At 49.3% G+C, this 25,842-nt stretch overlaps 10 protein-coding genes across 10 annotated transcripts; 6 read left to right on the top strand and 4 right to left on the bottom strand.

Annotated features, from left to right (window-relative positions):
• Positions 1-7: 7 nt before the first annotated feature.
• Positions 8-2,386, top strand: N7455_006206 (protein kinase domain-containing protein; the record flags this gene model as incomplete). Its single annotated transcript, XM_040955838.2, has 1 exon — positions 8-2,386. One exon carries the CDS (start codon positions 8-10, stop codon positions 2,384-2,386), a length of 2,379 nt encoding a protein of 792 aa, XP_040813828.2.
• A 259-nt stretch (positions 2,387-2,645) lies between these two features.
• gel6 (putative 1,3-beta-glucanosyltransferase) lies at positions 2,646-4,149 on the bottom strand (the record flags this gene model as incomplete). Its single annotated transcript, XM_040955897.2, has 4 exons — positions 2,646-3,647; positions 3,695-3,744; positions 3,799-3,960; positions 4,011-4,149. The coding sequence occupies 4 exons, from the start codon at positions 4,147-4,149 to the stop codon at positions 2,646-2,648; spliced, it is 1,353 nt and encodes a 450-aa protein (XP_040813681.1).
• Positions 4,150-6,016: 1,867 nt separating this feature from the next.
• Positions 6,017-6,874, top strand: N7455_006204 (uncharacterized protein; the record flags this gene model as incomplete). Its single annotated transcript, XM_040955819.2, has 1 exon — positions 6,017-6,874. One exon carries the CDS (start codon positions 6,017-6,019, stop codon positions 6,872-6,874), a length of 858 nt encoding a protein of 285 aa, XP_040813765.1.
• Positions 6,875-8,782: 1,908 nt separating this feature from the next.
• On the top strand, positions 8,783-11,137 carry N7455_006203 (uncharacterized protein). Its single transcript, XM_040955909.2, has 2 exons — positions 8,783-9,693; positions 9,749-11,137. Exons 1-2 carry the CDS (start codon positions 8,949-8,951, stop codon positions 10,798-10,800), a joined length of 1,797 nt encoding a protein of 598 aa, XP_040813675.2. The 5' UTR covers positions 8,783-8,948; the 3' UTR covers positions 10,801-11,137.
• Positions 11,138-12,080: 943 nt separating this feature from the next.
• N7455_006202 (Sds3 domain-containing protein) lies at positions 12,081-13,649 on the top strand (the record flags this gene model as incomplete). Its single annotated transcript, XM_040955921.2, has 2 exons — positions 12,081-12,464; positions 12,531-13,649. The coding sequence occupies 2 exons, from the start codon at positions 12,081-12,083 to the stop codon at positions 13,647-13,649; spliced, it is 1,503 nt and encodes a 500-aa protein (XP_040813823.2).
• Positions 13,650-15,342: 1,693 nt separating this feature from the next.
• N7455_006201 (HHE domain protein) lies at positions 15,343-16,062 on the top strand (the record flags this gene model as incomplete). The annotated part of the gene is made up of 1 exon (XM_040955808.2): positions 15,343-16,062. One exon carries the CDS (start codon positions 15,343-15,345, stop codon positions 16,060-16,062), a length of 720 nt encoding a protein of 239 aa, XP_040813726.2.
• A 200-nt stretch (positions 16,063-16,262) lies between these two features.
• Positions 16,263-17,185, bottom strand: N7455_006200 (uncharacterized protein; the record flags this gene model as incomplete). Its single annotated transcript, XM_040955789.2, has 2 exons — positions 16,263-16,517; positions 16,688-17,185. 2 exons carry the CDS (start codon positions 17,183-17,185, stop codon positions 16,263-16,265), a joined length of 753 nt encoding a protein of 250 aa, XP_040813804.2.
• Positions 17,186-18,150: 965 nt separating this feature from the next.
• Positions 18,151-22,143, bottom strand: N7455_006199 (putative AT DNA binding protein; the record flags this gene model as incomplete). Its single annotated transcript, XM_040955774.2, has 1 exon — positions 18,151-22,143. One exon carries the CDS (start codon positions 22,141-22,143, stop codon positions 18,151-18,153), a length of 3,993 nt encoding a protein of 1,330 aa, XP_040813760.2.
• Positions 22,144-22,530: 387 nt separating this feature from the next.
• On the bottom strand, positions 22,531-23,214 carry N7455_006198 (uncharacterized protein; the record flags this gene model as incomplete). Its single annotated transcript, XM_040955874.2, has 1 exon — positions 22,531-23,214. The coding sequence occupies one exon, from the start codon at positions 23,212-23,214 to the stop codon at positions 22,531-22,533; it is 684 nt and encodes a 227-aa protein (XP_040813755.2).
• Positions 23,215-24,396: 1,182 nt separating this feature from the next.
• Positions 24,397-24,828, top strand: N7455_006197 (uncharacterized protein; the record flags this gene model as incomplete). The annotated part of the gene is made up of 1 exon (XM_065605300.1): positions 24,397-24,828. The coding sequence occupies one exon, from the start codon at positions 24,397-24,399 to the stop codon at positions 24,826-24,828; it is 432 nt and encodes a 143-aa protein (XP_065461154.1).
• Positions 24,829-25,842: the final 1,014 nt, after the last annotated feature.

The raw sequence follows: 25,842 nt of genomic DNA, 5'->3' as shown, positions 1-25,842 counted from the left end.
TGCCAGTATGTCTCAGTATGAACACACCTCACTATGGTGGCCCGAAGAGCGTATCCAATCTACCCTCGATGCAAAGTACATCGTCAGTCGTCTGCGACCAGAGAATATCCCACGTCTCTTTGAATTACCGGACTGGGGCGAAGGTTTGACCAGTGAGACGTACATGGAATGGATCCTCACAAAGGCCGGCCGTGTTTTCATGATCCTTGATGCTATCGGCATTCCCGATCGGATCTTCGCGCTAGTTGACGAATCCTGCGACGATGACGATTTACCCGTCGCGGAACATAGCGTCGATTTACTACATTTATCCCCCGATGGAGAAGATCTCGCCCTTGAGGCCAGTTTCTTTCATGCGCAATGGCGCTTCCTGGTCCGTGGGATAGATGAGGGAGACCATGTCATCTATACCGAGAATGAGGGCGTTCCGGTCGAGGCGGTACGCACCAATACCGGCAGCGGGATACATGGCCGTGATGATACGGTAGACAGGGTAGTCCTCGCCGGCTCAGTCTGTCGAGTCTACATGCGAACCCAAGTGCAAGTTGGCGGTGCACCACATTTCTTCTCTGCTGATGAGGTTCTTGCTGAGATCCGCAACTTGAAAAAGTTGTCGCACGAGCATATCGTCTCCGTCTTTGCCTCATATCTAAAAGATGACAGCGTCTGCGTGCTTTTCACAGGCGCCACGGCAGATCGAAACCTACACAGTTTCCTGACAGATGAGCCGATGTCCTTCAAACGACTAGAAAAAGAGCCACGTCGTCAGATCTTGATCACCTGGCCCCACTGCCTTGCATCTGCAGTCTCCTGGCTGCATGCACGCGGCCACTCCCACGGCGCAATCCGCCCATCCAACATCTTCATCGACGCAAACTTTGACATCTGCCTCGGTCAATTCCAAGCACTCGACTCCCTCCTGACACCACCACAAGTCAACGACCTTGAGGCATACAACTACTCCGCCCCAGAGCGCTGGACTCGTCCCGCAGCTCCAGTCATCCCACAAAAGCCAGCACAGCCCTCCCAAACACTCCTTCAATCCGGAGGACGTACAAAGCGCAGACAACGACCAACCCGTCTAGCCCTAGCCCCATTGAACGAAAGCCCACCGGCATCCCCAGGCGGTACAAGACCAAACTCCGCCGCCTCAAAAGGCACAGTAATCCGCATCGGCCTACCAGGCTCACCAACCCGCTTCTCCTTCGCCTTCTCATCCTCCTCTTCATCCTCCGAAGCCTCCTCAGCAGCGTCATCAACCCACACAGACGCAACAGCAACATCCCCACAGCCAATGAAACACCGCATCTCATCCTTCTGGCCCCGAAGAAACAAAAATACCCCCTCAGCCCCATCAATAATCTCAACCTCAACATCCTCCTCCTCAAACACATCAACCATAACATCTCCAAATCCCCATCCCTCCCCTTCATCAACCCTCTTCCCAATCCCACCATCCTCCCTCCGCCACTCCAAATCCACTCAATCCCTAGCACCATCCTTCACAAGACCCCTAACCTCCCACACATCCCACACATCTTTTTCTGAACACCAACCAAACCGCCACGCCCCGGCAGATATATTCTCCCTCGCAGCAACAACCCTCGACATCCTAACAACCCTACACAAAAGAACCCTCACATCCTTCAGCACGCACCGCAGCGCCCGGAACCGGTCCGCCGGACGCGGCGGCGGGATAGCAGATGCATCCTTCCATCTCGCGCGGAATGCGGTGCAGGTTCAATCGTGGATTGCATTGTTAGAAGGCGATGCCTTGAAACGTTGTCGACGGGATCGACGCTCCGATCGTGCGTTCTGGGCTGTGCCGAAGATGTTGATTGTTGTGCGGTCCATGCTTGATTTTGAAGGTGAGAAGAGGCCGCTTGCAAAGCGGGTGAGGAGGGGGTTTGCCGATGCTATTACCCGCGGACGCGGTGGGGGGGATAAGGATGGGATGCGGGGGTTGCATTGTGTTAAGGAGAAACGGGGGAAGGGGGAAGGATTGAAGGGATCTAAAGAGAAGGAGAAGGATTGGGCACAGAAGGATTGGGAACAAAAACATGAGAATGGGGGGTTGGAGGTTATTCGCGAGACGGGGGTTGGGAAGAGTGCTTTTTCTGGTGCTTCTTCGGCTCCGATGGGAGTTTCTGAGTCTGACTCGGTTTGCGGGTCGGTTTCGGAGTTTGATTTTGGGTTTGGGGATGCTGGGAGTGAGAGCGAGAGTAATGTTGAAGAAGGAGAATTTGTTGATTTTGAGATTGAGGAAGATGATATTTCGGAGTTTGAAGAGCCGGAGATACGAGTGGAACAGATTTCGCCTCAACTGTATCTGCCAGAGTTGGATATGAACATTACTGGGATAGAAGGGTTGACGTTTCATAAGTAGATAGAGATGTACGATAATGTCTTGATGGTCTAATGACCGGGTTCTTTATGCAGCACTAATAATTCATTTCTTGTGTACACTTCATGCTTCGTGAAAAGACAGACCAAGGATAACATAACCTGTATGCAAAAACAGCACGCCAACTCCAATATATCATGTAGTGACTTAGCCGAACTCGTCTATCCCAAATATGTGATGCTATCAATACAATGGCTTGAGCCACAATCGTCAAGGGTCGAGTATGAGGAAAACAACAAAATCAAAGCCAGATAGCAACGGCACCCAGTAGACCAGACAGCACCAAAGATCCAGCGAGCAAGCGCTCAGTAACTGGCGAGCCGACGGTCACAAAGTGAGCAGTGCCTTCCTTTGTTGCCGATGCAGAGGCGGATCCGCTTGAGTTGACGTTAGTAGCCTTGCTGTTCTTACCGGTCGCTGTGGAATCAGAACCCTTCTTAAAGGTCTGTCCCAAGGTAGGAAGCGGCGAGTTTGGGTCAACTGCCCATCCACCAGAGGTCGAGGCAGGGCACTCAATGGCGGTGAGGCTGGAGGCGCTCTTGCGGTAGGCGGAAAGGGCAACTCCGGTCGGGTGCAGAGTAGCCCACTGAGACTTGAGGTTGTTAAAATCAGGGGACACGGGTGTCGGTGTGCCCTTGCGGGTAAATCCATCTTCGATGCTGCTCGCGGTCGCAGTCGCAGCGTCGACAGAAGGTCCATAGCTGATCAACCCATAGTCGTTGGTCTCCTCGATCCACTCGTAGATAATGGATCCAGACCAAGTATCAGACATGTGCTCACCAAAGATGGCAGCCTGGTCCTCGAACGTGCGAGGTGAGGGGGTGTTGCAGCCAGTCTCGGAGAAGAAGATAGGGATTGGGTAGTCAGTCGCGTTCTTCTGTAGAATATTGTATCCAGACTGTTCATAGCTGGATTCACCGCACCATTCGTAGGCGTTCAGCGAGTAAAAGTCCAAGCGGTCGGATGCATTCTTGGCACAGGCCATGTAGTTTTGCAGCATGGGTCTCAGATCGGAAATATCGGCTGCAGAGTAACCAACGGGAATCTCGCGATAGCCCTTCTTATCACGGTAGGCCTTGATATCGCGAGCAGCCGCCAAGACATAGGGGGCAGCAGCCGAGCCATTGGCCGTGGTGAGTACCTCATTTCCGACCAAGACACCGGCAGTGTTGTCGAACTTTTGGAATTCATCAAGCACCTCCTTGAAGTGATCAAACTGAGTCTGATTCCAGTGAGGCTCGTTCTGCGATCGTCAGTAGATGATCCACATGGAAAAAAAAGTGGACCTACCTGTTCGATCTGGGTATTGAAAGTGTCCAAATCGACGAACAAGTGGATTCCTAGACAACCGCATTAGTACACATAATTATCCTGGGAAGTGGAATCAATCATACCAGCATCGGCGAGCGCCGACATACAGCCCTTGTGATCAGCATGGGGATCCACGTGATACACACGGATCGCATTGGTGCCCAGCTCGGACATCCGAGCGATATCACGCTTGCATTGGGCAGTGTCGACAAGCGGGTCACTTGGGGTAAGCTGATAAGCAATGCCTAGTCGAGTCAGTTGGGCAATATACCTACAGTGTAGGATTTCTAGGTACCCTTGATGTAGAACTGGGTTCCGTTCTCGTAGAAGAACTTGGAGCCGACGGCGGAAATGGGCGAGATTGCGCCCACTGCGGTAGCTTGTAAGCCAGCGAGTAGCAATGGCACTGCCGATAATGCCAGGGATGACAACATGATTAAATTCTGTAAAAGTAACAGTGAAATAGACGATCCGATGAAATAGCAATGGCTTGAAGAGAAGAAAAGCAAAGTCTCTCAACTCTGGTATGTACGTTGACGCTCTTGCCCGGATAACGGAATCAGGGCAGGTGCAAACAAAAAAATAAAATTACAATCTCAAGAATTTTAAGGGAGGAGGGAACGTAGACGTGAAACATGGAAATAGCAGCAGGTCAGTTCCTTGATTTGGGACTGTAGCAACCAAATTACCTGCAGGGCGTTTATTTCCAACTAGCGTGCTTCATTCCTGACCTCATTTAGGACATTCCAGATAGTATTTTGTTTGAGTTCCAACTAAGCTTCAAGGTATACAGAGTATACAGAGTACAAAGTATAGTAATCAGTGTGTTAGAGTACACAACATATACAACTGGAGTACGGAGTACACCTGGGCAACTGACTGTTGATTGTTGACTGTTGACTGTTGACTCCAGGGCTGTGCCTGGCCCGTTGGGGCCCAGCCCTAATTCCCCATACGGATATCACACAATTGGAGTATGGAGTAACTATGGAGTAAATCGAGACTATGGAGTACTCCGTGCAGATACTACTCCGTACAAAGTAGATAGCTACTCAAATAAGTAGAAGATGTGCAGTCCCCAGTCAATATTGAAATATTTAAATTTAATACTTGTTCTGTGCCAAAGTCTGAAATTTCATCCAATATTGTTGTGATGTTGCCCCCCTAACCCGGAATATACCGAGTTCCACAACACACCTCGCCCCTATACTATAAATACTCCCCTAATATATAAAAATACTATTCTTACCTTGGAAGGCTTGAGACATGTTTATACCAACTATTTATTGTCGCTATTACCACTGTGCCACCATCGGACAAGTATTGCCCCTCATCTTAAACCCTGTCAATCACTCCCTTACCCTTATATCCACTTTTACTAGACATGGAAAAAGATTGTCCTTCAAAACCTGGCACACGGCAGCTCATCGATCGGCAAATTATTTAATTTTATTTTCTTTCAGAAAAATTCCGTAGTTATCGTAGGGAGTATACTCCATACATGTAGTTATCTTCTTTGTTCATACACATATGTATGTAGGATTGGGCAGGTATCGGGCTTGGAAGAAATCAAGGTCTCGTGGACCCCTAATGCATGTAACTTTGAATATCACTAGCAATAACGCTAATAAGATGCGAAGTCTTTTTTAAATTCCAGACTGCCACGTTACTCCACTGGGCGGTTTTCGGCGGTCACCATGGGGGGCTAGAACGAGGTCCTTGCGAGATAAGGAGGTTAGGGTGCTATGGCGAATATCTCGAGATTGAAAGCAGATGGTGTTTAAAAAAAAACGTAGTAGGTCGCAAAAAAATAACGTCGCATTCGTCTAATATCTATGTAATTAGGTGTCGTGTTACCTCTTAAGTAGCAGATCTATAAACATCCCTTAACATCCTTGGATGTGCAACAGTCCAGACTTCGCTCCAATCTCCACTCTCCACTCCTCCACTTCATTCCGACAAATCCACCAATTATCATCGCCACACGCAGAGTGTTCGTCAGCTAGTGGATCCTTCCATTAGGATCATCTGGGCTTTTCCCTTGGACTTGTCACCAAAAACGGGAGATTCTGTAAATGACGTTTCCGCAAAGGGGGGGGGAGAAAACACTACTATAATATCCAGCCCGCATCCGGTCCTAGATTATTTTTCTCTAATGGACTACTTCAACTCAGCCCTATCCCGTACCTGGTTTTATCGATATCTCGACATGGTTCTATAAGCCCCTTTACCATTATACCCGATCGCACGATCCACAAAAAATATACCCGAGATACATACAATTCGACCTATCCATCCACAATGGCCTCCCCGTTCCACATCACCCGACACGAACAAGTCGAGCTAGAGCGCAATGAAGCTTTTCGAGTAATGCGCGAACAGCTCCGCCGCCAGGAATGCGGTATGGAGCGACCGAGTTTCTGCGCCGGCCATCGACACTCCTGCACCTCCACCGAACAAGAAACCTACCGCCTCCATCGCGACATCATTCACACCCTCCTCGTCCCGCTCTTCCTAATCAACCACCAAGCCGAGCGCGTCGCAGCACGCACCCTCCCGAGCCAGAAAGGCGCCGAGCCCGAACGCGCATTCCGCGGCGAAGCCCGCAGCGCCTTCGCCTGGCTGAACTGCATTCTCACCGAAGAACATGACTGGTACCTTACAGCCCGCTGTCCCGCCTGCATCGTCCAGCACGTGCTACACTCCGAGCCGACAATCCGATTCGTTGCCGTCGCCTCGCAGCTCGCAGGACCCCGCTCCGGCTTCCGGTGCTGGCTCAACGCCCTCGAGACAGCCGTCTGCGAAGATCCCTTCTGGGGTGATGCCTTCTGGCCGGATATCGAGGAGCGCGCATCCCGTCTGACTGACGGCGTGCAAGAGCTCGTCCGCCAGTGCTACGAGCTCAGCGCGACACTCGATAACCCAGCTCGGGTTAATCCGTCACTCGCCAAGACCCCCATGCCTGTCTACGGCAGTCGCTCCGCCTCCTGCACAATTCCCCTGAAGCCATCTAGTTTCGCGCGGAAACAGCTCCGGCTCACGCGGGAGGAGCAGAGATATCGTTCCTCGCTTCTGTGGAATTGCTCGCAGGAGATGACACAGCCGCTGGCCGGCTGCACTACTGCGACTCAGTCTCGGCGCCGGTCACTGACTTCATGAGGGAGATCTTTTGGGCCATGGTGGCGACTCTCGCTGCCTTGTGCATTTCCTCTCAACTCTCAACCAAACCGGCTACTTCACACTGCCGACCGGGACTATTTTCCAGAACCAGCCCTTTCTTTGCCGATTGAAACCACTCGGGATTCCAGAAAGGTATCTACGGACCTTGGGAATCTACGTTGTACAGAGAACCCTATCGGGAATTTCGCGGATGTCAATTTCCCGATCTCATGGGACACATGGTACTCCCTGGCGTTCCACGCGACCGAGACCAGATTCTCGCTATGCAAGGGTCTCCGCGGATAGGGTGTCCGCTGTGATGATGCAATCAGACCCAAAACCGTGGATGATTGAAGTATACCATCCCCTCGGGTCGATGGAGATACTCCACGGTTGAAAAATGCGTCGGTCTACATGGCCGACGGGAATGATGTGATTTGTCGATCATGTCGGATTACAGTGATTATACCTACATGTGTAGGTAGTGATAGTATGATAGTATATAATTTTAATCATAATCTACTTTTTTTCCCCCTAACCATGGTTCCTATCATGTAACGCGAATGCACTTAATATCAGTTGACGTATACTCTCCTATTTGGCTTTCGTATAGATTAACCATAAAATAACCAACTCCACATCGCATGTCAAATAAATTCTTAAATTTGCTAATTCATATGACCCGAATGGAGTACAACAGAGTGTGACAGTCCAGAATTAATCTAATGCCGTGGCGACACACTCTAAGTGAGACGGTGGAGTAAACCGGAGATGGGAACAGGGAAGTGAACCAGATCTCGGTGCACGGTGGAAATTAAAACGGTCCCAACGTCCCTCAGACGATCGGGCTGGATCTGAATCTGGGATATATGGGGTTGTCTGTCATTGTGCCACTCGGATTCCAGGGTTCTGGGATTCTAGGGTCTCCGGAATGCGAACTTGCTGCGAACTAGGCATTGCATAAATCTTAGACCTAAGTATATATACTTATACAATATATCTAGTTCTCCCCGGGGCCATGGATACTCTACCTATCTATATATCTATATATCTATATTGTAGCCTTGTATGTACTATGCGTTGGCAAAGAGTATATGCCGATGCCCAACCCCTCTCCGGAAACGGAAGGGAATACATTCGTCTGCGTATACACTGGGAAAGTACGGCGTACTCAGTACCTCATCCAGGCCCACGCTCCACATGCGTTCTGTGGTACTGGCGACTTGTGAAACCGAGTCCGCATTAGGGGAATATGTAAAAGCATAATATAAGTCTTATGCTTGAGTCTGGTTCGGGTAATGAGGCCTTCATTTTAGTATCAATTTAAGTATCAAATATATAATATCCAAAGTATAATCAAAATCCATGTACTCCGTACTCCGTGATTTTAAAGTGTATTCTGGTCTCAACTTGCACAACCAGAAAATGATCGTCACCCCCGTGGAGCCAAGACGAAAGCCCATCGGTCGCTCTAGACTACATTAATATTTTTTTTTATACGGAGTACATTATTACTATACATTGGACTTGTATTATTTCTATCTAATTTTTACTATAATTTGGTTCTATCAGATTAATTTTCATTCAAAATTATAATATATATAATATATCTCTCTATAAATTAGAATATCCCTTACAGCCAAAAAATAAAAATCCAAATCCAAAAAAAAGAAAGAAAAGTAAAGTGGAAACCGATGACTCCATGACTTGGGAAGGTCTAGACTGGTCCCGACCTGAAGAGTCTGGCCCCAACCCTTGCCCCAGTTCGTACCCAGTACATGATCTAGTACCCTATAGCCCATACTATGCCGAAGTACCCAATACCCACTTTGCCCTTCCCGTCAATTTCCATTCGATTCACGCCCTCTTTTGCTTCTTCTTCTTCTCCTCTCCCCATCCCTTCTTCCTTTTCCCCTCCAAATATTCAATCATCTTCTCCCTCTTATACTCCTTTCTTTAACATCATCTCTATATCTCTATACCAACTTTTAAATTTCCCGCTGATCCACGCTCGGACCCGATCATCATCTTTGGGTCATCTTTCGATCATCTACCATCATTTGACGGATGATTCATGACGGCTGCCATCTCTTTCCGTCCGTTGGATAAAACAGACTGGATGCCACCCTCATGCAATGGACAGTATTGGCCTGTCACTCCCACTCTTGACGATCACACCATGCATGTCCCACCAACAGTGAAACTTGACACCAGAGACCATCTTCCCCAGAACTCAGATACTCAGGAAACTGTAAACCCCGCCAGGATTCGTCGACGAGCTTCACAAGGATCTCTTCGGACTAGACCGTCACAGGTATCTCGCTTTCTCTCCAAGAGCAGCGTTGCCGTGAACTTCCCATCGTGGGATCAACGTGCCTCGCCCAGTTCACCCGGTTCGCCCTATCGTCTAGAGTCTCGCACTCGGTCGGTCGACTCTCGTCTTCGTCTTTCAACCACTGTGTCTCGCGGGCCGAGGCCTTTGGCTGCTTCACCCGCTTGGAACTCTCATTATCAGTCCGAATACCCCGCCACATTACCCCCCACGCCGCCAGAGGAAGACATCCACGTTGCGTGGAACCCCAAGTCCGAGATGATGTTGTTTGACACACAATCCCATCACCCGGGCTCCATGGCCATGATGGACGACAACCCGAGTGTGGAAAATTCTTCTGCGACCGGTGCTTCGGATACACTCAGCAGCCCATCGGATGGGCTCTCCCATAGGTCCTCCAGCTCTGGAGGCAGCCCTGGGCCCCACGACGACATGGATTGCCAGCAGGACATTGGCTCATGGCTGGATCATGGCATCGACTTGACTGGTAAGCTTTCCACACATCCGTGGCCTCAAGGCCAATCACTGACTTTTTTTTCTAGCTTCATCACTTGCCCTCTGCAAGACACGAGGCGAGGCCGTCAAAATCGTTTCCCAGACTCTTCCATATCCCAGAACATCTGATCAGGCGGTATCAGTACCGAAAACCGACAGTGTGTTTTCCTCCATCGTGCAGGCCGTCCACAATCACTTGCAGCCTGGCCAGTCACCCTATATCAATGTCACCCACGCAGTACCGGAGCAATTCAGCCTTTCAAATCTGCCCCACTCTCCTCCCAGCACTCCTCGTTCTCCGACTGCTGCCGAGGATTACTTTAATGCCACAGTTTTCTCCAGTGCGGCAGTGGTGGGTGCTTACCATGACTACCGTGGACCCCTCCAACGGCAAATGTCCCACGCCCCGATGCCCATTGTTCCCCCTCGCAGCGTCAACATCTCGGTACTCGAGCGCTACCTCCCCCCAGCCTCTGCTCAAGAGTATCGTGATCTGTTTTGTCGTACCCGTCCATCTTACCTCGTTGATCGCATGAGCGAGCTATCGCCTAATGGCGGCTCTCTCCTCTTCGTGTATCCGACAAAGAAAGGTGCATCAACCTTCAAGTCCCAGTACCTGGGCCCCATTCTCGACCCCCTTCTCCGCCAACTCGTGGTGGTGAATGAGTTGTCCGCAGACGTGGGCCGCTACCTCGGCAAGCTCTCCTCCGTCTCTCAAATGGATGACTTCGCCACCATGAAGGCGAACATCGTGGCACTCTGCGAATCACTGAGCGATAACGATTCCTCCTCACGATTCCACATAGCAGATGCAGGCCGCGGAGAGGCCCACCTCGACCGCAATCTCTGGGCTGAGTGGTTCCTCCACCAAGAGAAGGCCCGTATGAAGGAAGTCCTAAGTCTGTACTGGCAAAACGGCCGCCGCTCATCTAAGAACGCAAGCTCCGGATGCTCCGGCATGATGAGCAACAAGGAAGTCACGTCTTCCGGACTCCTGAGTGAGATCTGCGATGGCATCCGCAAGCGGCGCTATTACGAGGACAATGAGCCTCGTGATGGTATCGAGCTTGGTGTCTTTGTGATTCGTCGAACGAATTAGATCCTTGCAGCATTGCTAGATCGCTCTTTGCTCCCTCTTCCTCGAATCCTCACCCCTTTTTCATTCTTCTACCACCCCCTCTTCCGCAATAGCATATTTTAACAAACGGCCTTGACAAAAGATGACATGGGACCCATGGAGGTGTCCCCGGTGTTGGATTTCGATTTTTCGGTGCGAAAACAATTTCGCACCTTTGCATGACTCGTTTGGGGATTCTACTCCCCGCGCGAACATTTTTTTTTGGATGAACTATGAATACCCCGGTTGTTGGCGATTCGGGTTTTATGAATTTTTTTTTTCTCTGTCTTGATGACGGATAGATATACACGATTTGGTGGGAATATATCTGCTATTAACAATATCTTTTCTTTTCTTTTTCTGTAATTGTAGGATATCACTGGTCTAAGTACATGTAGGGGTCGTGCTGGTGGTTCCGTCAGGCTCTCGTTAGGCATCACCGAAATGTGCCTGGACATAGGGTCAGCCCTCACCTTACCACTTTCGTCCTATGGCTTTCATTGTAGAAGATTGGTTATCTATGTTATTTATAGCGTGATAATTAATTGATTCAGAACTTCTAGGCACACATTGTATAAAGAAGTTATTTTGTAGGGACTTTTACCCTATTCTACTATTTGCGGCTAGTTATTCTGAATGGGCATGAATACGCACCTACAGAGACAATGGAGATATTGAAAGATAGTTACCTAAAAAGACATTGTAGAAGAATCTTGAATGTGACATCCTTATGCCATTTTTAGCTAAATGAATCAACTTCCTGAACTACGTCACCAATATTAGAGGCTTGTCTTTATCTAGATCTAGCCGGGAGCTAGGGACATGATATCTCAATGTAAAGCAATCATTTTTGGCTTTTCTCTATTGTATCAACGGGTTGAATAGTCATGGTCTATACACCTGTGATCACAATTGTACAAGTGACGGCCATTCGTGCCTACCCTTAGGATGTATAGCTTACAATAGCTGTGGCCTGAATTGCAAGGAACACCAATAGAAGGCGGGAAAACTGATATATACCAACTCACTGTGCTTATTCTTCTACTTCTTCCACACTGTTTCTCTCAAACTAGAATCAGAAAGTCCATTTCCTCTTCACCTTGTCTCCTTCACCTCATTGCCTATTCTCCTCGGGGCGGCCAAACATTCTGCCGTCCATACTCGACCGTGACCCACCCCTCTCATCTCATCTTCCTTTAATCACTAACTTAATGCAATCTATGCAATCTACCACTCTTTCTCGCCCACCCTCGCCACATACGATGTCCTACCCAAACCCTCCGCCCCTCAGCCCTGGCGGCGGGGCTGGCGGCGCACCCTCAAAACGCGACAAGCGGCGCACCGCGCTCCAGGAGCGGCTCCAGGAACTGACGGGTCAGTTCAGCAATAACCGGGACACCCAGTTTCGTCAGCAGTTGCATGCACTCCAGTGCGATATGACCCTGATCAACAATGCTGATCCTTACGTGACTGGACCGCTCCCGGACTCTGCGGAGAGCATTGCTACGCTGATTGAGGATACTGTTGGTGGCGGCAGCAAGTTTGCGAAAGAAATGGCTGGCATCGCTGGATCCTGGTATTCCAGGTTTGTCCAGCAGGTCAATGAGATCAAGGAGAAGAGAGACGCAGAGTTGGTCATCGCTGTGGTGAGTTTCATGCTTTTCTCATCTATAAGGAGTTTTCCCTAACCAGTGACTTTTTTTTCTATACAGAATAATTACAACAACGTCATGGAAAGACAACAGCGGGACCGTGATTTCCGCACTTACTTCGCACAAGAAGAATTCCGTCATCTATCTTCCACCCTTCGAGAGCGATTGGTGCAGAATATCTCCGGCAAGCGCGCCCGTCTGATGCGTGAAAAGGAGCAGCTCGACATTGCCGACACGAATGCCCTCCTCCTCCACCCCAACCAGTTCAGCATCACAAACCCCGCCAGCCCTGGTGGCATCCACAGCAACCGCAAGACCACTCGGCACACCCGTCACCGCGTTGACCTTGACGAGCTGGGCACTGGTTTCATGTCGGAGCTGAACAAGCGCAAGCGGAAGGCTCCAGAGGAGGAGACTGGGTCACCTGCGCGGGACGCGGGCGATGCCACTCCCGCGAAGCGCAACAAGGCCGAGGTCACAAAGGAGCAGGTGGCACCTACCTACTCAATCCACTCCCTTTTCACCGACAAGGAACTCAATGCACACGCAAACCAGGCGCACGTGGCAGCTGTCCACTTCTTCTCTACCTCCAGACGCCCAGACCACGGATCCGGCGTGGTGACGAACGGCAACAATACCGATGCCGAGGATACCCCGGAGGGCACAGGCCATGAAGATAACGGCACCCCAAGTGCAGCAGACATGATGCGCACCGCCAGCCACAATTTCCACGCCACCAGATCCACCCGCACCACCGCCGCGCACAGCGCTCTGAGCGCCCTAGCCGACCTGGCCGATAAGCCCGCCACCCGCCCGATCCTCCCCTACCACGTTCTCTCCAACCACCACGCCCGACCCAACGGAAACGCACCCCCATTGACCTCCCTAATGAACGAGGAAGTCGACGACGACTGCGCGCGCATCGGCCGCCTCGCCAGCAAACCACCCAACTGGATCGACGCATCTCTAGTCGAACTCGTCGCTGCACCTCTTCCTACTTCCGCAGAACCAGTCGATGGCCACCCCGCCGACCCGGCGATCTTCAGCCAGCTGCACCCGGATTTCTCGCCTTCTATGGGTATCGACTGGACTCCTACCGTCCACCAGCCCGGCTTCGAGATGTTCCAGCCTGCTGCTATGGAGCGCGAGCGCAGTCGAAAGCGGACGCGCAATCACTAGGGATTTGCACATGAAGTTTCGGATGTACGTTAAGATGGGTTGGGATGGTGTTTATCGCTGGATGCGGTTACGGATTACCCTTTATCATTGATCATATTAGCTATGCTGTGAGGGATGGACCTCGGAGGTGTTTGGGATTTCGATTTCTATATTTCTTTTTTTTTTCTGTGTTTATTTTCTTTATTCGAAGACTAATGTTTGTTCCAACCTGCCTGGCGTTGTTGGGAACACACATAGTACTCTGCTTTGATAGTTTATGCTTGCCCGTATGTTGGGCGGTACAATTTGCATGGATATCTCGTTTTTCAGCCTTTATAACTTGGATTATCTATATATTCGTAGCCTAGACTTAGGGATATCTCCATCTGGTTAGGACGATATATGGTCAGCATCACAGCCCAATATCATTCGAGAGAAGGTTATCTACAGCTTACCCGAAGTGTTCCAATATTCCCAAGATAACAAATGTGTCAATGATGAGCCCATAGATACCCTTCGATTAGAGGTGGTTTTATTTAGCCTACTAGCTAGCTAGGTAAGCGTCCTCAGATAATTCCACATCATTCAGTGGCTTAATCTACACACCACATTACTGTAACGCACGTCCACGTAAAGCGGTAGTGTAGCCATATAGTCTCGGGGTCCTCAATTTCGTCAACATCTTGAAGGCCGAAGAACAAGGTCTCCATGTAAATTGTACCCGACATAAGGGTAAGCATGAACTATCAAAGCAGAGTACTATGTGTGTGTTCCAACAACGCCAAACAGGTTGGAACGAACATTAGTCTTCGAAGAAAGAAAATAAAAAATAATTTCGATCGAAGACAGCGGCACTTGGGGTAACCGAGCTAGGCCGCGTTCCATCTCATTTGTTCCTTCCCAACCCGCTTTGAGGAGTCTCCAACTGTTTGCTGTTTGTTCATCGGCTCCTTGAGATCGTACTCATTAGGGTGATAGACCAGGTTAGAGATTGGCTTGGAGTGCTTTGTCTTTTCCCTTGACTTCCTTGGCTTGGGGCTGTGAGACTATGCGGACATTCGCTTCACATCGTTGTGGTCTGGATTATTGATTGAAAAGGGTATGATGACGTATAGTGTAAAGGTGAGTTGAAGGTAGTGAGGGATAAGTAAGAGAAAAGGAAGAATGAAAAGAGAGGATAATTTATAGGCAAACAAAGTAGGCGAGAGTAAGAGTACAAGTGAGTAGAGGATGTGATATGGAAAAGATACGGCAGAAACAACGTGTGAATAAAGTGGTTTCTCTTCAGATGATGGCGCAATCATCTGGGGTCGTAATCTCTGGATATATTCCCATACGCCTCCAGTATTATGGGTTATATTACTTAGATATTCTGATTCCGAACCCCGGGGGCTGTTGGGAATCCTAGAGGTGGAGTTAGGCAGTGCCTCAGGGGTTGGACGTCGGCTGGGACAAGGAGGAGAGTATTGACGTTAATAACTTGGGTTTGGGGTTTGTTTGGATGTGCTACGTACACGTATATAACCCAGTTCTGGCCTTTTGAGTGATATTCTCCAGTTTGTAAATTTTGATGTACAACTTAGGGCTAGCATCCATATCGTCATCATGACAAAAACGGAACCTATCCCCGATTATTCTATCAAGTAGATTCTCAATATACTTCTAGATCGCAGCAAACACAATATCCCAAGTATCAAACTCACCCTCCATCCTCATGCTCCGGCGCGCCCTCTCCATCCACCCTCTCCTCAAACTACCACTAATGACCTCACCACCACGACCAAAAGCCGAATTCCCCAAACCACTCTTCAGCGGTAACATAAGACCAAGCCTCCAAACATTCACCGAAGAAGCCGCAATCCCATCCGCCCACAGCCGCATCCTCCCTGCCATAAAACACGACCACCTCGAAGTGGAAGCCCACAGCAACAAAATCCTCTCCTCGACAGACTCAGACGAACAAACCCGCTTCCAAAACCAATTCACCTGGGAACTATCCCGCCATCTAATTGGCGAGGAACTCGTCATCTATCCAGCCCTGATCGACTATCTCCCAGACGGCCAGGGAGTAGCAGATAAAAACAGACTCGAGCATCGTGGTGTTAAGCACCAGTTGAAATCGTTTCAGGGTCTCTCATCTACGGATCCGAGGTTTTTGCCAACGCTTGAGGGGCTCATGCGGGATTTGGGGATTCATGCGAGACATGAGGAGGATGTAGACTTGCCTAGACTCGAGGAGTTATTGTCTAAAGAGGAGAGTGTTGAGTTGACTAAATCCCTGGATCGAGTTAAGATCTTTGTTCCGTCCAGATCGCATCCGCTTGCGCCTACGGAGCCGTTCTTTGAGACTGCTGTTGGGCTTTTGACGGCGCCGATTGATCTCTTGGCGGATTTGTTTCGGAAGTGGCCTGATGGGAAGGAGAAGAAGTGGTAGAGTTTGTAGGGGAGAGTCATGCTAGAGGATTTTGATATAGGTATTGAATCATGGTTATATGATATGAAGTTGATATGACAGTCCATTCTATCCATTCAGCCACTAATTAGAAATGCTCCAAGCTGAACAAACAATCCAAATTAATCTCTACTATCCTTTTCAACCCTAACACTTCCAATGTTAGAAGCCACCTCGTCATCTCATCCCTCCACAGCCAAAACCGCCGATCCCGTCGCGCCCAACCGCTGCCCTGAATAGCCATAGCGCTGCAAGCGATGCAACTTCCCCAATCGATTCGCAGTCTCGATCGCAGACTGCTGTGTCTCATCATCACCTGATGAAGATCGTCTCCGCTTCCATGCCTTACGGAACTGGTGCTGTTCGTCGTCCTGCTGTCTGTGCCGCATAGATAAGAAACCAGCATGTGCTTCCTTTTCTTCACTGAGGGCCTGGACCTGCACCGCCAACAAATTAGTTCATGATGCCTTATTGTTTCTGCTAGAAATCAAATCGGGAAATGTGATAACTATCTCGACTGCATGGAACAATACAATAGTAAAGCAAACAAAATAGTAGTCGAAAAGAAACCCTCCAAAAATACAAAAAAGAAATAGTTTCCACATACATACGATAACCACACCTCCTGATCGGAACTCCACGCCTTCTGACACCTCTCCAGCTGTCTCTGCGCATGCACAAGCTCCCTCTCCTGCTCGACCGTCCACCGATCTCGACTACGGATAATACTCGCCCAACTAACAGCGCGAGCGAGCTGGGGCCGCGTCGGACGCGTCTGGCTGGAATAGTGCACCCGGTTCTCGGAAGTCGAATCCGACACTGGATCCAGGATATTTTCCGGTGCGGATGATGCTGATTGGGGGGTGGGTGTTTCGTGGTTTGCGTGGGCCTTCACCGCTACCTGCACGGGTCCGTGAACGTCACGGTGCATGAAGATGGGTTCATTGTTGTGGGCGTGGGGACTGATGCTGGGGGAGTTTGATAGAACGGTATCCTTTTCGCTGAGGATTTCCAGTTCGGGGGATTTGCCTTTTAGACTTGTTCGTCGTTTCCAGGGGAGGGATAGTGGTGGTAGGGCTCGATGGACGATTGTGAATACCGACATGGTTGGGATCGATACAGATAAACTATGTGTATGGAAAAGGAATAGAAGATATTATCAAAGTATAGACTTTATACTTGTGATCTTTGTCTCTGGGAATGATCTTCTCATATCGTTACCAACCTGGCTTTTATAAATGTCCCGGTTCGCCTCCCAAGTGGTATTTCACGATCTGGCCAGACCGATACCCAAGGACGAAAACGCGTGCAGGGACACCTCGCAGACACCTCGCACGGAGGTGGGGAATGCGAGGCTCTCCGGCTTCTGCTTGGCTGCCCACGCGAGAAGTATACGATCGTGCAGGAGGCGCGGGTTGGTCTGGTTGGTCTAGATGGCAGAGGACTGCAGGTTTGGTCGAGACTTCAATGTAGATTGTGTTTGCTTCGGGTACGGTTTGACGGTTTGAGGGTTTGGTTGTACAGTTGTTTCATTAGGATGAGACAAAAGCGGATTTGCAGTTGATGTTGACGTTGACTCGGTTGGTATAATGGGCTGGACTGAGTTGAATTCTCGATTCAACTCATGCGATTAATGTGTCCATCCCTATTCTGTCGGATACTCGGGGAAATAAGGGATCTTGATGCAGGAGGGCTCCATGGTTGGCTGGATACATATGTTCGAGGTGCGATATACACAGGGTGTTCGCAGTTGTAGTCAAGGATCCCCTTCCGGGATTTGGTACGTTGGTCACTTTGGTCCAAAACTTGGAAGTTATTGTATACAGTACCTCATTAATGTCCAACTGATGATGCTAGAGACTAGAGAGGCCTAAACTAATCACAGGCACAATAAACCCCCCAAAACAGCCCAATGCTGCACACAAGCCTAACCAATAACCGTGAGGGAATCATAACCAGAACAAGAACAGACGCATTCAAAACAAAACCATGACGCCAGGTGCTCATCGGATATCAAAAAGTACATAATATAAAAAAAAGTGGGTGAAAAAAAAAAAAAAAATGAGACGTTCATCGCCATGTATCCACAGAAGTACCCCGGTTGGCCTTGGCCTTTCTTTCCTCTCGGATCTGCTCGCCAATAATGATGCTAATGAGTCTCCGATGCAGATCAGCTTCTGTCCAATCGATCTGTCCGCTGCCACCATATTGGATATCGGCCCGAGAAAGTTCCTGTGTGAAGCGATCGATAATGGCAAATTGGATCTCTGTGATGGGCACCCCGTGATGACCATCGGAGGTCCATATCCAATCACCGATGATGGCAGCCCGTCCTGGAGAATCGTAGTATTCAAAGAGCTCGGGGTATCGCTTGGCAACTCGGTAGATACGACGAAGCGCGGCGTAATGCTCGTCGGAAAAGTATCCGAAGACAGCAAGTGGTCGTGGCCCTGGAGACGCCCCATTCTGGGGGTTCACTGGCTCTGCATCTTCGTTGTCCAGAATATCTTGTGAGACACTCCGCTCAAAAACCGGCACCTCCTCTTCTTCCAAGGGGTCTCGAGAAGCACTCCTCTCATGTATCGGGTCCTCGTCTTCTTCCATTGTAGGAAGAGGATCTTGCTGTATCTGGGGAGACTGAGATGGTGATGGCTGTCTCCAATGACTCGCGGGTGATTGGCTCGCTTGCTTGGAGAGCGGCCCATCCTGGAAATGTCCGTCAAGCTCCTTCGCAGATTCAATGCTGGCCATTTCCTCTTCATCTTCAAAGTCAGATGCTTCCTCCGGAATAGTACTAACACTTGAGCTTCGGTCACGTGTAGGGGCTTTCAGCCATTGTGGGGTGAAACTGGTTATTTTACTGAACCAGGATGATCCTGGCTCCTCCTTATTGAGCTGGCGAGGCTGTGGGGTGGAGGCAGAATCCAAGTTGGCAGATTCCGATTGACTGAGAGCGGGATTGGAAACGCTGCTAATATGGTAGTCTTCTTCTAATGGTTCTTGCATAGGTGGGCTTCTTTGCACAACATTAGGGGATTTCTTCTCATCGAGGAACGCGATTTGTGGACTGGGGACTCGTGGGTTGGGAACATCGGGGCTGGACTGAGAGAGAGGTTGTAAACGAATACGCGCTGGAGTGCGCGATACCGGGGCCTTCATGGGAGAGCTGTTAATGAATGGATCATGTGTCCCCGATGGGCGGGCCAGCACACTCCTAGGAGTACTCGTTCCATTGTAATACCGTGCCCGGTTTGGTGTATCCTCTTCTGCAAGCAAAGCGGACAAATCGACTTTTTGTTCACGGAGCTCGCGAACTTTGGACGGTCCAAAGCGCGCTACATAATCATGCTCCGAAGAAGTAGCGTAAGGAGATGAACTCAGGTGGTCTTGACCTGCGGAAATTGGAGCAAGGTTGCCCAAAGGGCGTGCAACCGGCTGCGGATGAGACTGAACACCATCATTCTCCGAGTGTTGTGAAATATGACTGTGGTCGTTGGCTTCGAGTTGCCAAATGTCGTCATAACCATCATCCTCATCTTCGATGGGCTCGGGTTCGGGCTCGGGTTCAATGTCTTGGGCTACATATGGCGCTGGTTCTGGTATGGGCCCAGGCGCAGAATCATTGTGCTCTTCATCGAACCCATATCCGGTCTCAGATTCAAATCGTCGTTCAGGTTCAAATCCGATGTCACTATCATCCTCCGCCGCATTCTCGTCGCTATCAATATACACGACTGGTCGGGAGTTTGAAGCCATCTGAGCCTGGCGGCTGACTTCTTCTCGTTCAAGCTGCCATTGTGCCTCCCGCTGTACCTTTTGGTGGGACATGGGGCTTTGCTGCATGGATTTATTGAACTTGAAAGGTGATGATTCGGCGTATTCGGCGTGCTTCTCGATCTCATCTTCAAGGGGTTGATCGTGCTCCTGCTCTTCTAATTCTTCATCATTGAAGTCGGTATAGTGACGTGCGTCCTGTTCTTCCTGTTCCTCCGAGAGACGTTCCTCCTCAAGACGGGATGCTGCATTTTCTGCTGCTATAGCCGCAGCCTCATCTTCTTCGGCGAGCATTCGACGCATAGCAAGCTCCTGCCCTAGCCCCATAGCCACTCGGAGTTCTCGCTGCATTTCGGCGTTGAAAGTGCTGAAAACGCCCTCCAACCGGCGTCTTTTGTGACGAGCATTACTCTTGCCTGACCACTCGTCTTCTTGGGGCCTAAAGGGACCTTGGAGGGCCAAGCTTAGACGAACAAGTTTAGCCAAACTGGTCAATGTTCTCTTCTTTGGAGCAATTGTTGGTTTAGCCGGAGATGATACGGCAGGGAGTTCAGGGTAGGCGATCTCGTTCACATAGTTAACAGATTGCCGCTCAGCCGGATGTACAGTGTGCTTCTCCGGAATATGGGTGCTGGGATTGTCGTCTAACCTAGGAGCCAGGGCCGAAGTGACTGGACTAGATGATTTTTGAGCACGAGAATCACCTCGGAGGTCTTCGATCGTCCCGGGAAGTTTGCGTCTCAGCCGTTCCCCAACTTCCTTTGGTTTGGGGCCACCGCTCGTCACAGCGCTGGAGCCGAATCCATGCTGCTTGGCTGATGGGAGTGTATCAAGGGAAATCATAGTGAATCCTTCACTTTCCATGATAGTATCGAATTCGTCGTACTCGTCTGCGGGATCTTCAACGGGATCAGGTTCAGCATGATGGGTCTCTGTCCTTGAGGGATGATCCACATTGGTTTGTTGAGTTTGGTTTTCTTCATCGACCAGCGAAGACGTGGGAGTCGGAGTCGGATATGTGCGCGACTGCGGGCTAGCGGTATTGTGAGAAGAAGCTCTCGATGATAAAATTGCTCTCTCGCGTGTAGGTGATGGCATTTTAGAAGGGGTAGAATGGATGTTTTCATCATCCAAAAAGTGATGTTCCGTAGCTCCGATAACAGGCGTCTCCAAACTCGTTCGGCCGTACTCACGGCGAGGATTGCCCAGATCTTCCGCGATGGGTTCTGTTGGGTCGGGAAGCTCTGCAATTGACATGTCTGAGTTCCCCCAAGAGTCATCTTCGGAGTCCGCATCCCCTACAAGATTCAAGGGGCTGGCATGCGCATTACTCCCAGCGAAAGAATCCGTCGGACTGACTCGTTCTTGTCCTATGCCAGGATCGCTGGCGAGGACATCCGTGGGGCTAAATCGTTGGTGGCCGAGACTAGCCTCACTAGCTATAGTATCCATTGGACTGTATTCGTGTTGGCCTATATCAGCTTCATTGGTCATGGTGTCCATTGGGCTGAATTGCTGGGATTGACGGGAATCACTATTGGGAATAATATCCATCGGACTAAAGGGTTGGTCATATTCGACAGTCGGCGTTGGTTGATCATCCAACAGCTGGAAATCCTGTGGTTTGGGTTTGGGCGTGCCCCGTGGTCGGCCTCTTTTGCGTGGTTGTAGCCCAGGAGTATGCCCCGGCCCAGGAGTATGCCCCGGTCCAGGAGTATTTCCCGGCCCTGGTGTATTCCCAGGGCGAGGGGTCTGCCCAGCGGCCCCGAGAAATGGGGACAAATTCATGTCAGACTTTCGTGGACGCCCTCGCCGCTTTAAGGGCGTCTTCTCCTTCAATGGACTCCTCTCATCCTTCAATGGTATCATCGTCGTCGTCGTCGAGGGTTTTAATCGTTTGCGCGACGGGCTACCCCGGTTCTCGTCATCTTCGTCTTGTGTGGCTTCGAGCGTGAGTCGGATGCGCCACGGGCTGACATTTCCCTCCTGCAGCTTCTCCGGAGAGAGCGACCTTTGTCGACCACCATTAAATTTCATTGTTGGCGACCCGGGGAGTATGACATCGTTGAATTGAATTGAATGCGCGCTTTTTGCAGGACTGAGGCTGACACGCGGTCGCGGTCGTGGTCGTGGTCGCTTGGCCGGAGTTCGTGATTTCGCTATCATAGGAGACATCCAGCTTTGGCGCCCTGCAAAAGGTTTAATCGGCGATGAGATCAAGTATTGGGCGTCGCCTGGAGGACCCAGGACATCGGGGGAGGAGCTCTGGCTGCGCGACGAGGCCGACATGGCGGACTCATGTGATTGAATCTCGGGAGGCACGCGTGCCACCAAAGGGGTGGAAGAGCGCACGCTAAGGAATGCAACGACAACGAAAAAGTGCGGTCAGTGTCGGAACTATTCACAAGCTGACTTTATGATACAGAAATAAGAGGGAAGACGCGGGGCAACCATAAACAAGTCTCCCGATGCGTACGAAAGAGCGGTCCTCGATGTGGTTAGGTAAGCAGACCCCCAAACAAACAGTCTATTAGTAGAACACGATCTTCTTCTTTCTTCCCCCTTTGTATCTCGAAACATATGGGGAGATGTGAGAGGAATATTTCTTTGGCTTGCCATCGGCTCAATTCTACAAGTCTCCATCGACATCATCCACACTGGGCACTTGCTTCAATGTCACACCGCAAGCTTCAACGACCAGATGCACACACTCCATGACCATTTGCACTTCTTGGGGATCCCCAACCGCCTTGTTCCTCGGATATGCCAGTAGATCATCCCGGGCATGTCCTGACCCATGACCGCCGGCAAGACCACCATCTCTGTATCCACGTCATCCAAAACCTGGCGGTCGGACAAGAGTAACCCATAGGTGATATCAGCAAGCCAAAAACCAAAGTCTGGATGCTTTTTGAATAACCCAAAAAGCGTACTGGTATTATGCGCATATATTGATTTTAACCAATTCATGCCGCGCGCATGATTTGCATCGTCGCACTGCCAGCCTTCCCGGGTGAAGGAACATTCCCCATCTTCCTCGGACATGACTTTGGTGATGCCGAGGAGTGCCTCTGTCGGTTTAGGGAGCCCTAGAAGAGCAATGTCCTTGAATAGCGCCTCGCGCATGCGTCGAATCAGCGTCCAGCGCGCACTGGTGGTCGAATATACATGTTGGCTTATCAGGTACAGGTATAGCTGGCCGCAAACGTGTGATTCTGGCGTCGTCGAAATTGCGCTTAAAGTTGTGAGATACCACTTTTCACTGGCAATATTGGAGGCTTCGAATTTGGCTTCAAATTTGGCGAATAGCCCATACCAACGTGGCTCTATAGTTGGTTTGTCGACATCGGATGTGCTCATAGTTCAAGTCCAACTGAGTTTACCGTGTGTTTTCGAAAATTAGCAGGTGTTTGAGACCTGAATTCATGAACAGGACTCTAAACACTCGGGCTATGACGCAGGGCTGAGACTGCATGGTGGCAATCCACGGGTTTTAGGTCCTTAAATACTCTGCAATCCGTGGTTCGCACAACTAACTCCAGTTTTATGTTGTCTTATATTCCTTACATACAAGAAGCTGCCCTGGCGAGTCCTCTGGCTCTCCTCTTGGAAAGTTGGCTCACCACCAGCCCAGAGCTGCCCTCCGCATTTGTCTCGGTGGAGTTGACGTAGTTGGTTATACATAGCAAGGTCCTCTGTGTGGTTTATGCTTTTTGCCGCCTTCATATACATATAGAAAGACATACAAAAAGAGACTCTAAGGACATCTAACAAGACGTCGGTGTGTGTTTAAATATGCGTGCATAATATCATCTTTTTCCAACATTGAAGGTTACTTCATGATGGAGTAACCATATACATGTGCTCTTACCTGCCCGGGCGTACCTTCCCCACGTTCCAAAAACACCTCCACCTTGCCAACTTACCATATCACCATCCCGAACTGCATTATCGAGTCCCTCTCTGCACTCAACATCCAGCTTGTCTCTTGGCCTAGGCCTATCCAATCCTTACTAAATCGATAGGTTTTGAGCTCCTCTATATTCCTAGGTCCGGTCTTTCTTTTTATCTTATTAAATCGCTTATTCATAGTACTTTAGAAAGTATAAATTAATTTAATGAACTTTACATTGATTTCATTGAACATGAGGACAAATCATACAGCAAACGTCCAGGGGTTATCTAAAGGCATAAACAAACCTTGAAGTGAAGGAATTCAGTTCAGAATTCATCGTCCATCATCTGGTGATATGTAGCATCAGCAAATCAATTCACCTTATTTTGACAACCGGATATCGAATTTTTAGTACAGATCCGAGGGGCCAATCCTTCTGAGTTGTAGTCCAACGTCGATAGCACTAAGTAAGAGTGTTCCGGCTCTCAACCCACATTCCATTCTATGGGTTATATTCGAGAGCGTAGAAGCCTTCTTCATTCCCACTATACTCATAGACAAGTTCAAGGTTTGGCACATTAGTTACAATGTCCTATAAGTTCAAGCCCAAGCTTCAACTCCACACTTAGTTCCAGGTCTTCATAAACATGAATAGGAAACGGTTCGGCGCGAGCAACCTGTCTGGTGCCATCAACTCTGACCGACTGAAGGAATGTCATAGGCGTTCCATCACTACTAACACCGGTAACCGTGAGACGGCATCTGTTTTGCTCCTGTGTCTCCGCGTCGATGACAAGACGCCGTCGCAGACCAAATGGCGGAATAAGCAAGCCGAGCTTCTCTGTCACTTTCCTCATCAACGCTCATCAACGCAGCTGCCTCGGCCAATATATGAATGTCCGAAAGCTCGTCAATGGGGTTTTCCTACAAAAGGTGTATATTGCAACCTCAACACATTCGTTGTACCTAGCTGCACGCACAACCATGACCTAGGACGAGACAAAGATCCGCGATTCGCGCTTCCCCAGACAAGGTCGGAATCCCGAGCTGAGATTTCAGCGGTGCCCTATTTGATATGACGTTTTGTCAAAAATGTACATTTTTGCCTTTCTACAGCAAGGCTGTGCAAAAAATATAGAGCACGACGGCTGCATGATTCGAACATGCGCCCGCGAACGGAATTGATTTCTAGCTGTGGATATTGTTAGTGAATGTTGGGTGGACCAAATGTTGAAGAGAAACGTACTCAATCGCCTTAGACCACTCGGCCAAACCGCCGCTTAATAATCACATGCACCTTATTTTAACCTATTAGGCATATACATAATTCTGCCCACTATATCGATTCTGCTTTATATGATAAAAAGACCAGTATTTTAATTTTTAAAAAAATTATATATTTCACTTGGCTTAGTGTTAGGTATAATAATAGTGAATTTTTTTTATATAAGTAGCTTAGCTATACAGTGTAGGTACCTACCACTGTCTTGCTGTATATTATATAACCAGGGAGTTTGATATTAGTGACGTTTGGCAATCCATGTATACTAGGTATTTCTTAATCATTTACTAATTTCTGCCTGGCAGAAACCCAGTTAGGCAGGCAGGATATAGGGCTATTTCCCTCCCCTATTTACTCATCTGTAGAGGCTCTGTTTCCTACTAATCCTAATGTAAGTATGGGAATCTCATAGGAATATGATGAGGCTCAAAAGCAGGCTTTGCTAATTAATTACAGGTTGTATCAGCTATGCTTAATCAGGGTTAATACAGAAGGGCTTACAATTATATGACAATGCCAGTGAGTATATGCCAGCAGTAAATGTCTACCTAATGTTACCAGCCAATTCTTCAAAGTAAAGAGTGCATTAAACGAAAATACTAAGTACAAAGAAGGAAAAGAAGAAGAAGAGAGGAAACGTGTGCGACAGGACCTTTGTAGATCCTCGTCCTGTCTCTTCGTACAAACATGTCAAACATCTACAAGTCGGAAACATCTGGCAGAAAACTCTAAAGTCAGGGCGGCTAGTTACGGCAGAAAGTACGGTCCAGTCCCGATCGTCACACCTAAATCAAGAGTCAATAGATGGATT

Source organism: Penicillium solitum (assembly GCF_028829755.1).
Source record: "Penicillium solitum strain IBT 25940 chromosome Unknown utg000004l_segment0_segment0, whole genome shotgun sequence".
Lineage (NCBI taxonomy): Eukaryota > Fungi > Ascomycota > Eurotiomycetes > Eurotiales > Aspergillaceae > Penicillium > Penicillium solitum.
This window is presented reverse-complemented; position numbering and strand designations above follow the sequence as displayed.

Excerpts from the sequence above, each read along its gene's own strand:
- N7455_006203 (XM_040955909.2), top strand. The coding sequence starts at position 8,949 with ATGACGGCTGCCATCTCTTTCCGTCCGTTGGATAAAACAGACTGGATG. Across the intron at positions 9,694-9,748 it reads TCATGGCATCGACTTGACTG|CTTCATCACTTGCCCTCTGC; the intron begins GTAAGCTTTCCA and ends TTTTTTTTCTAG.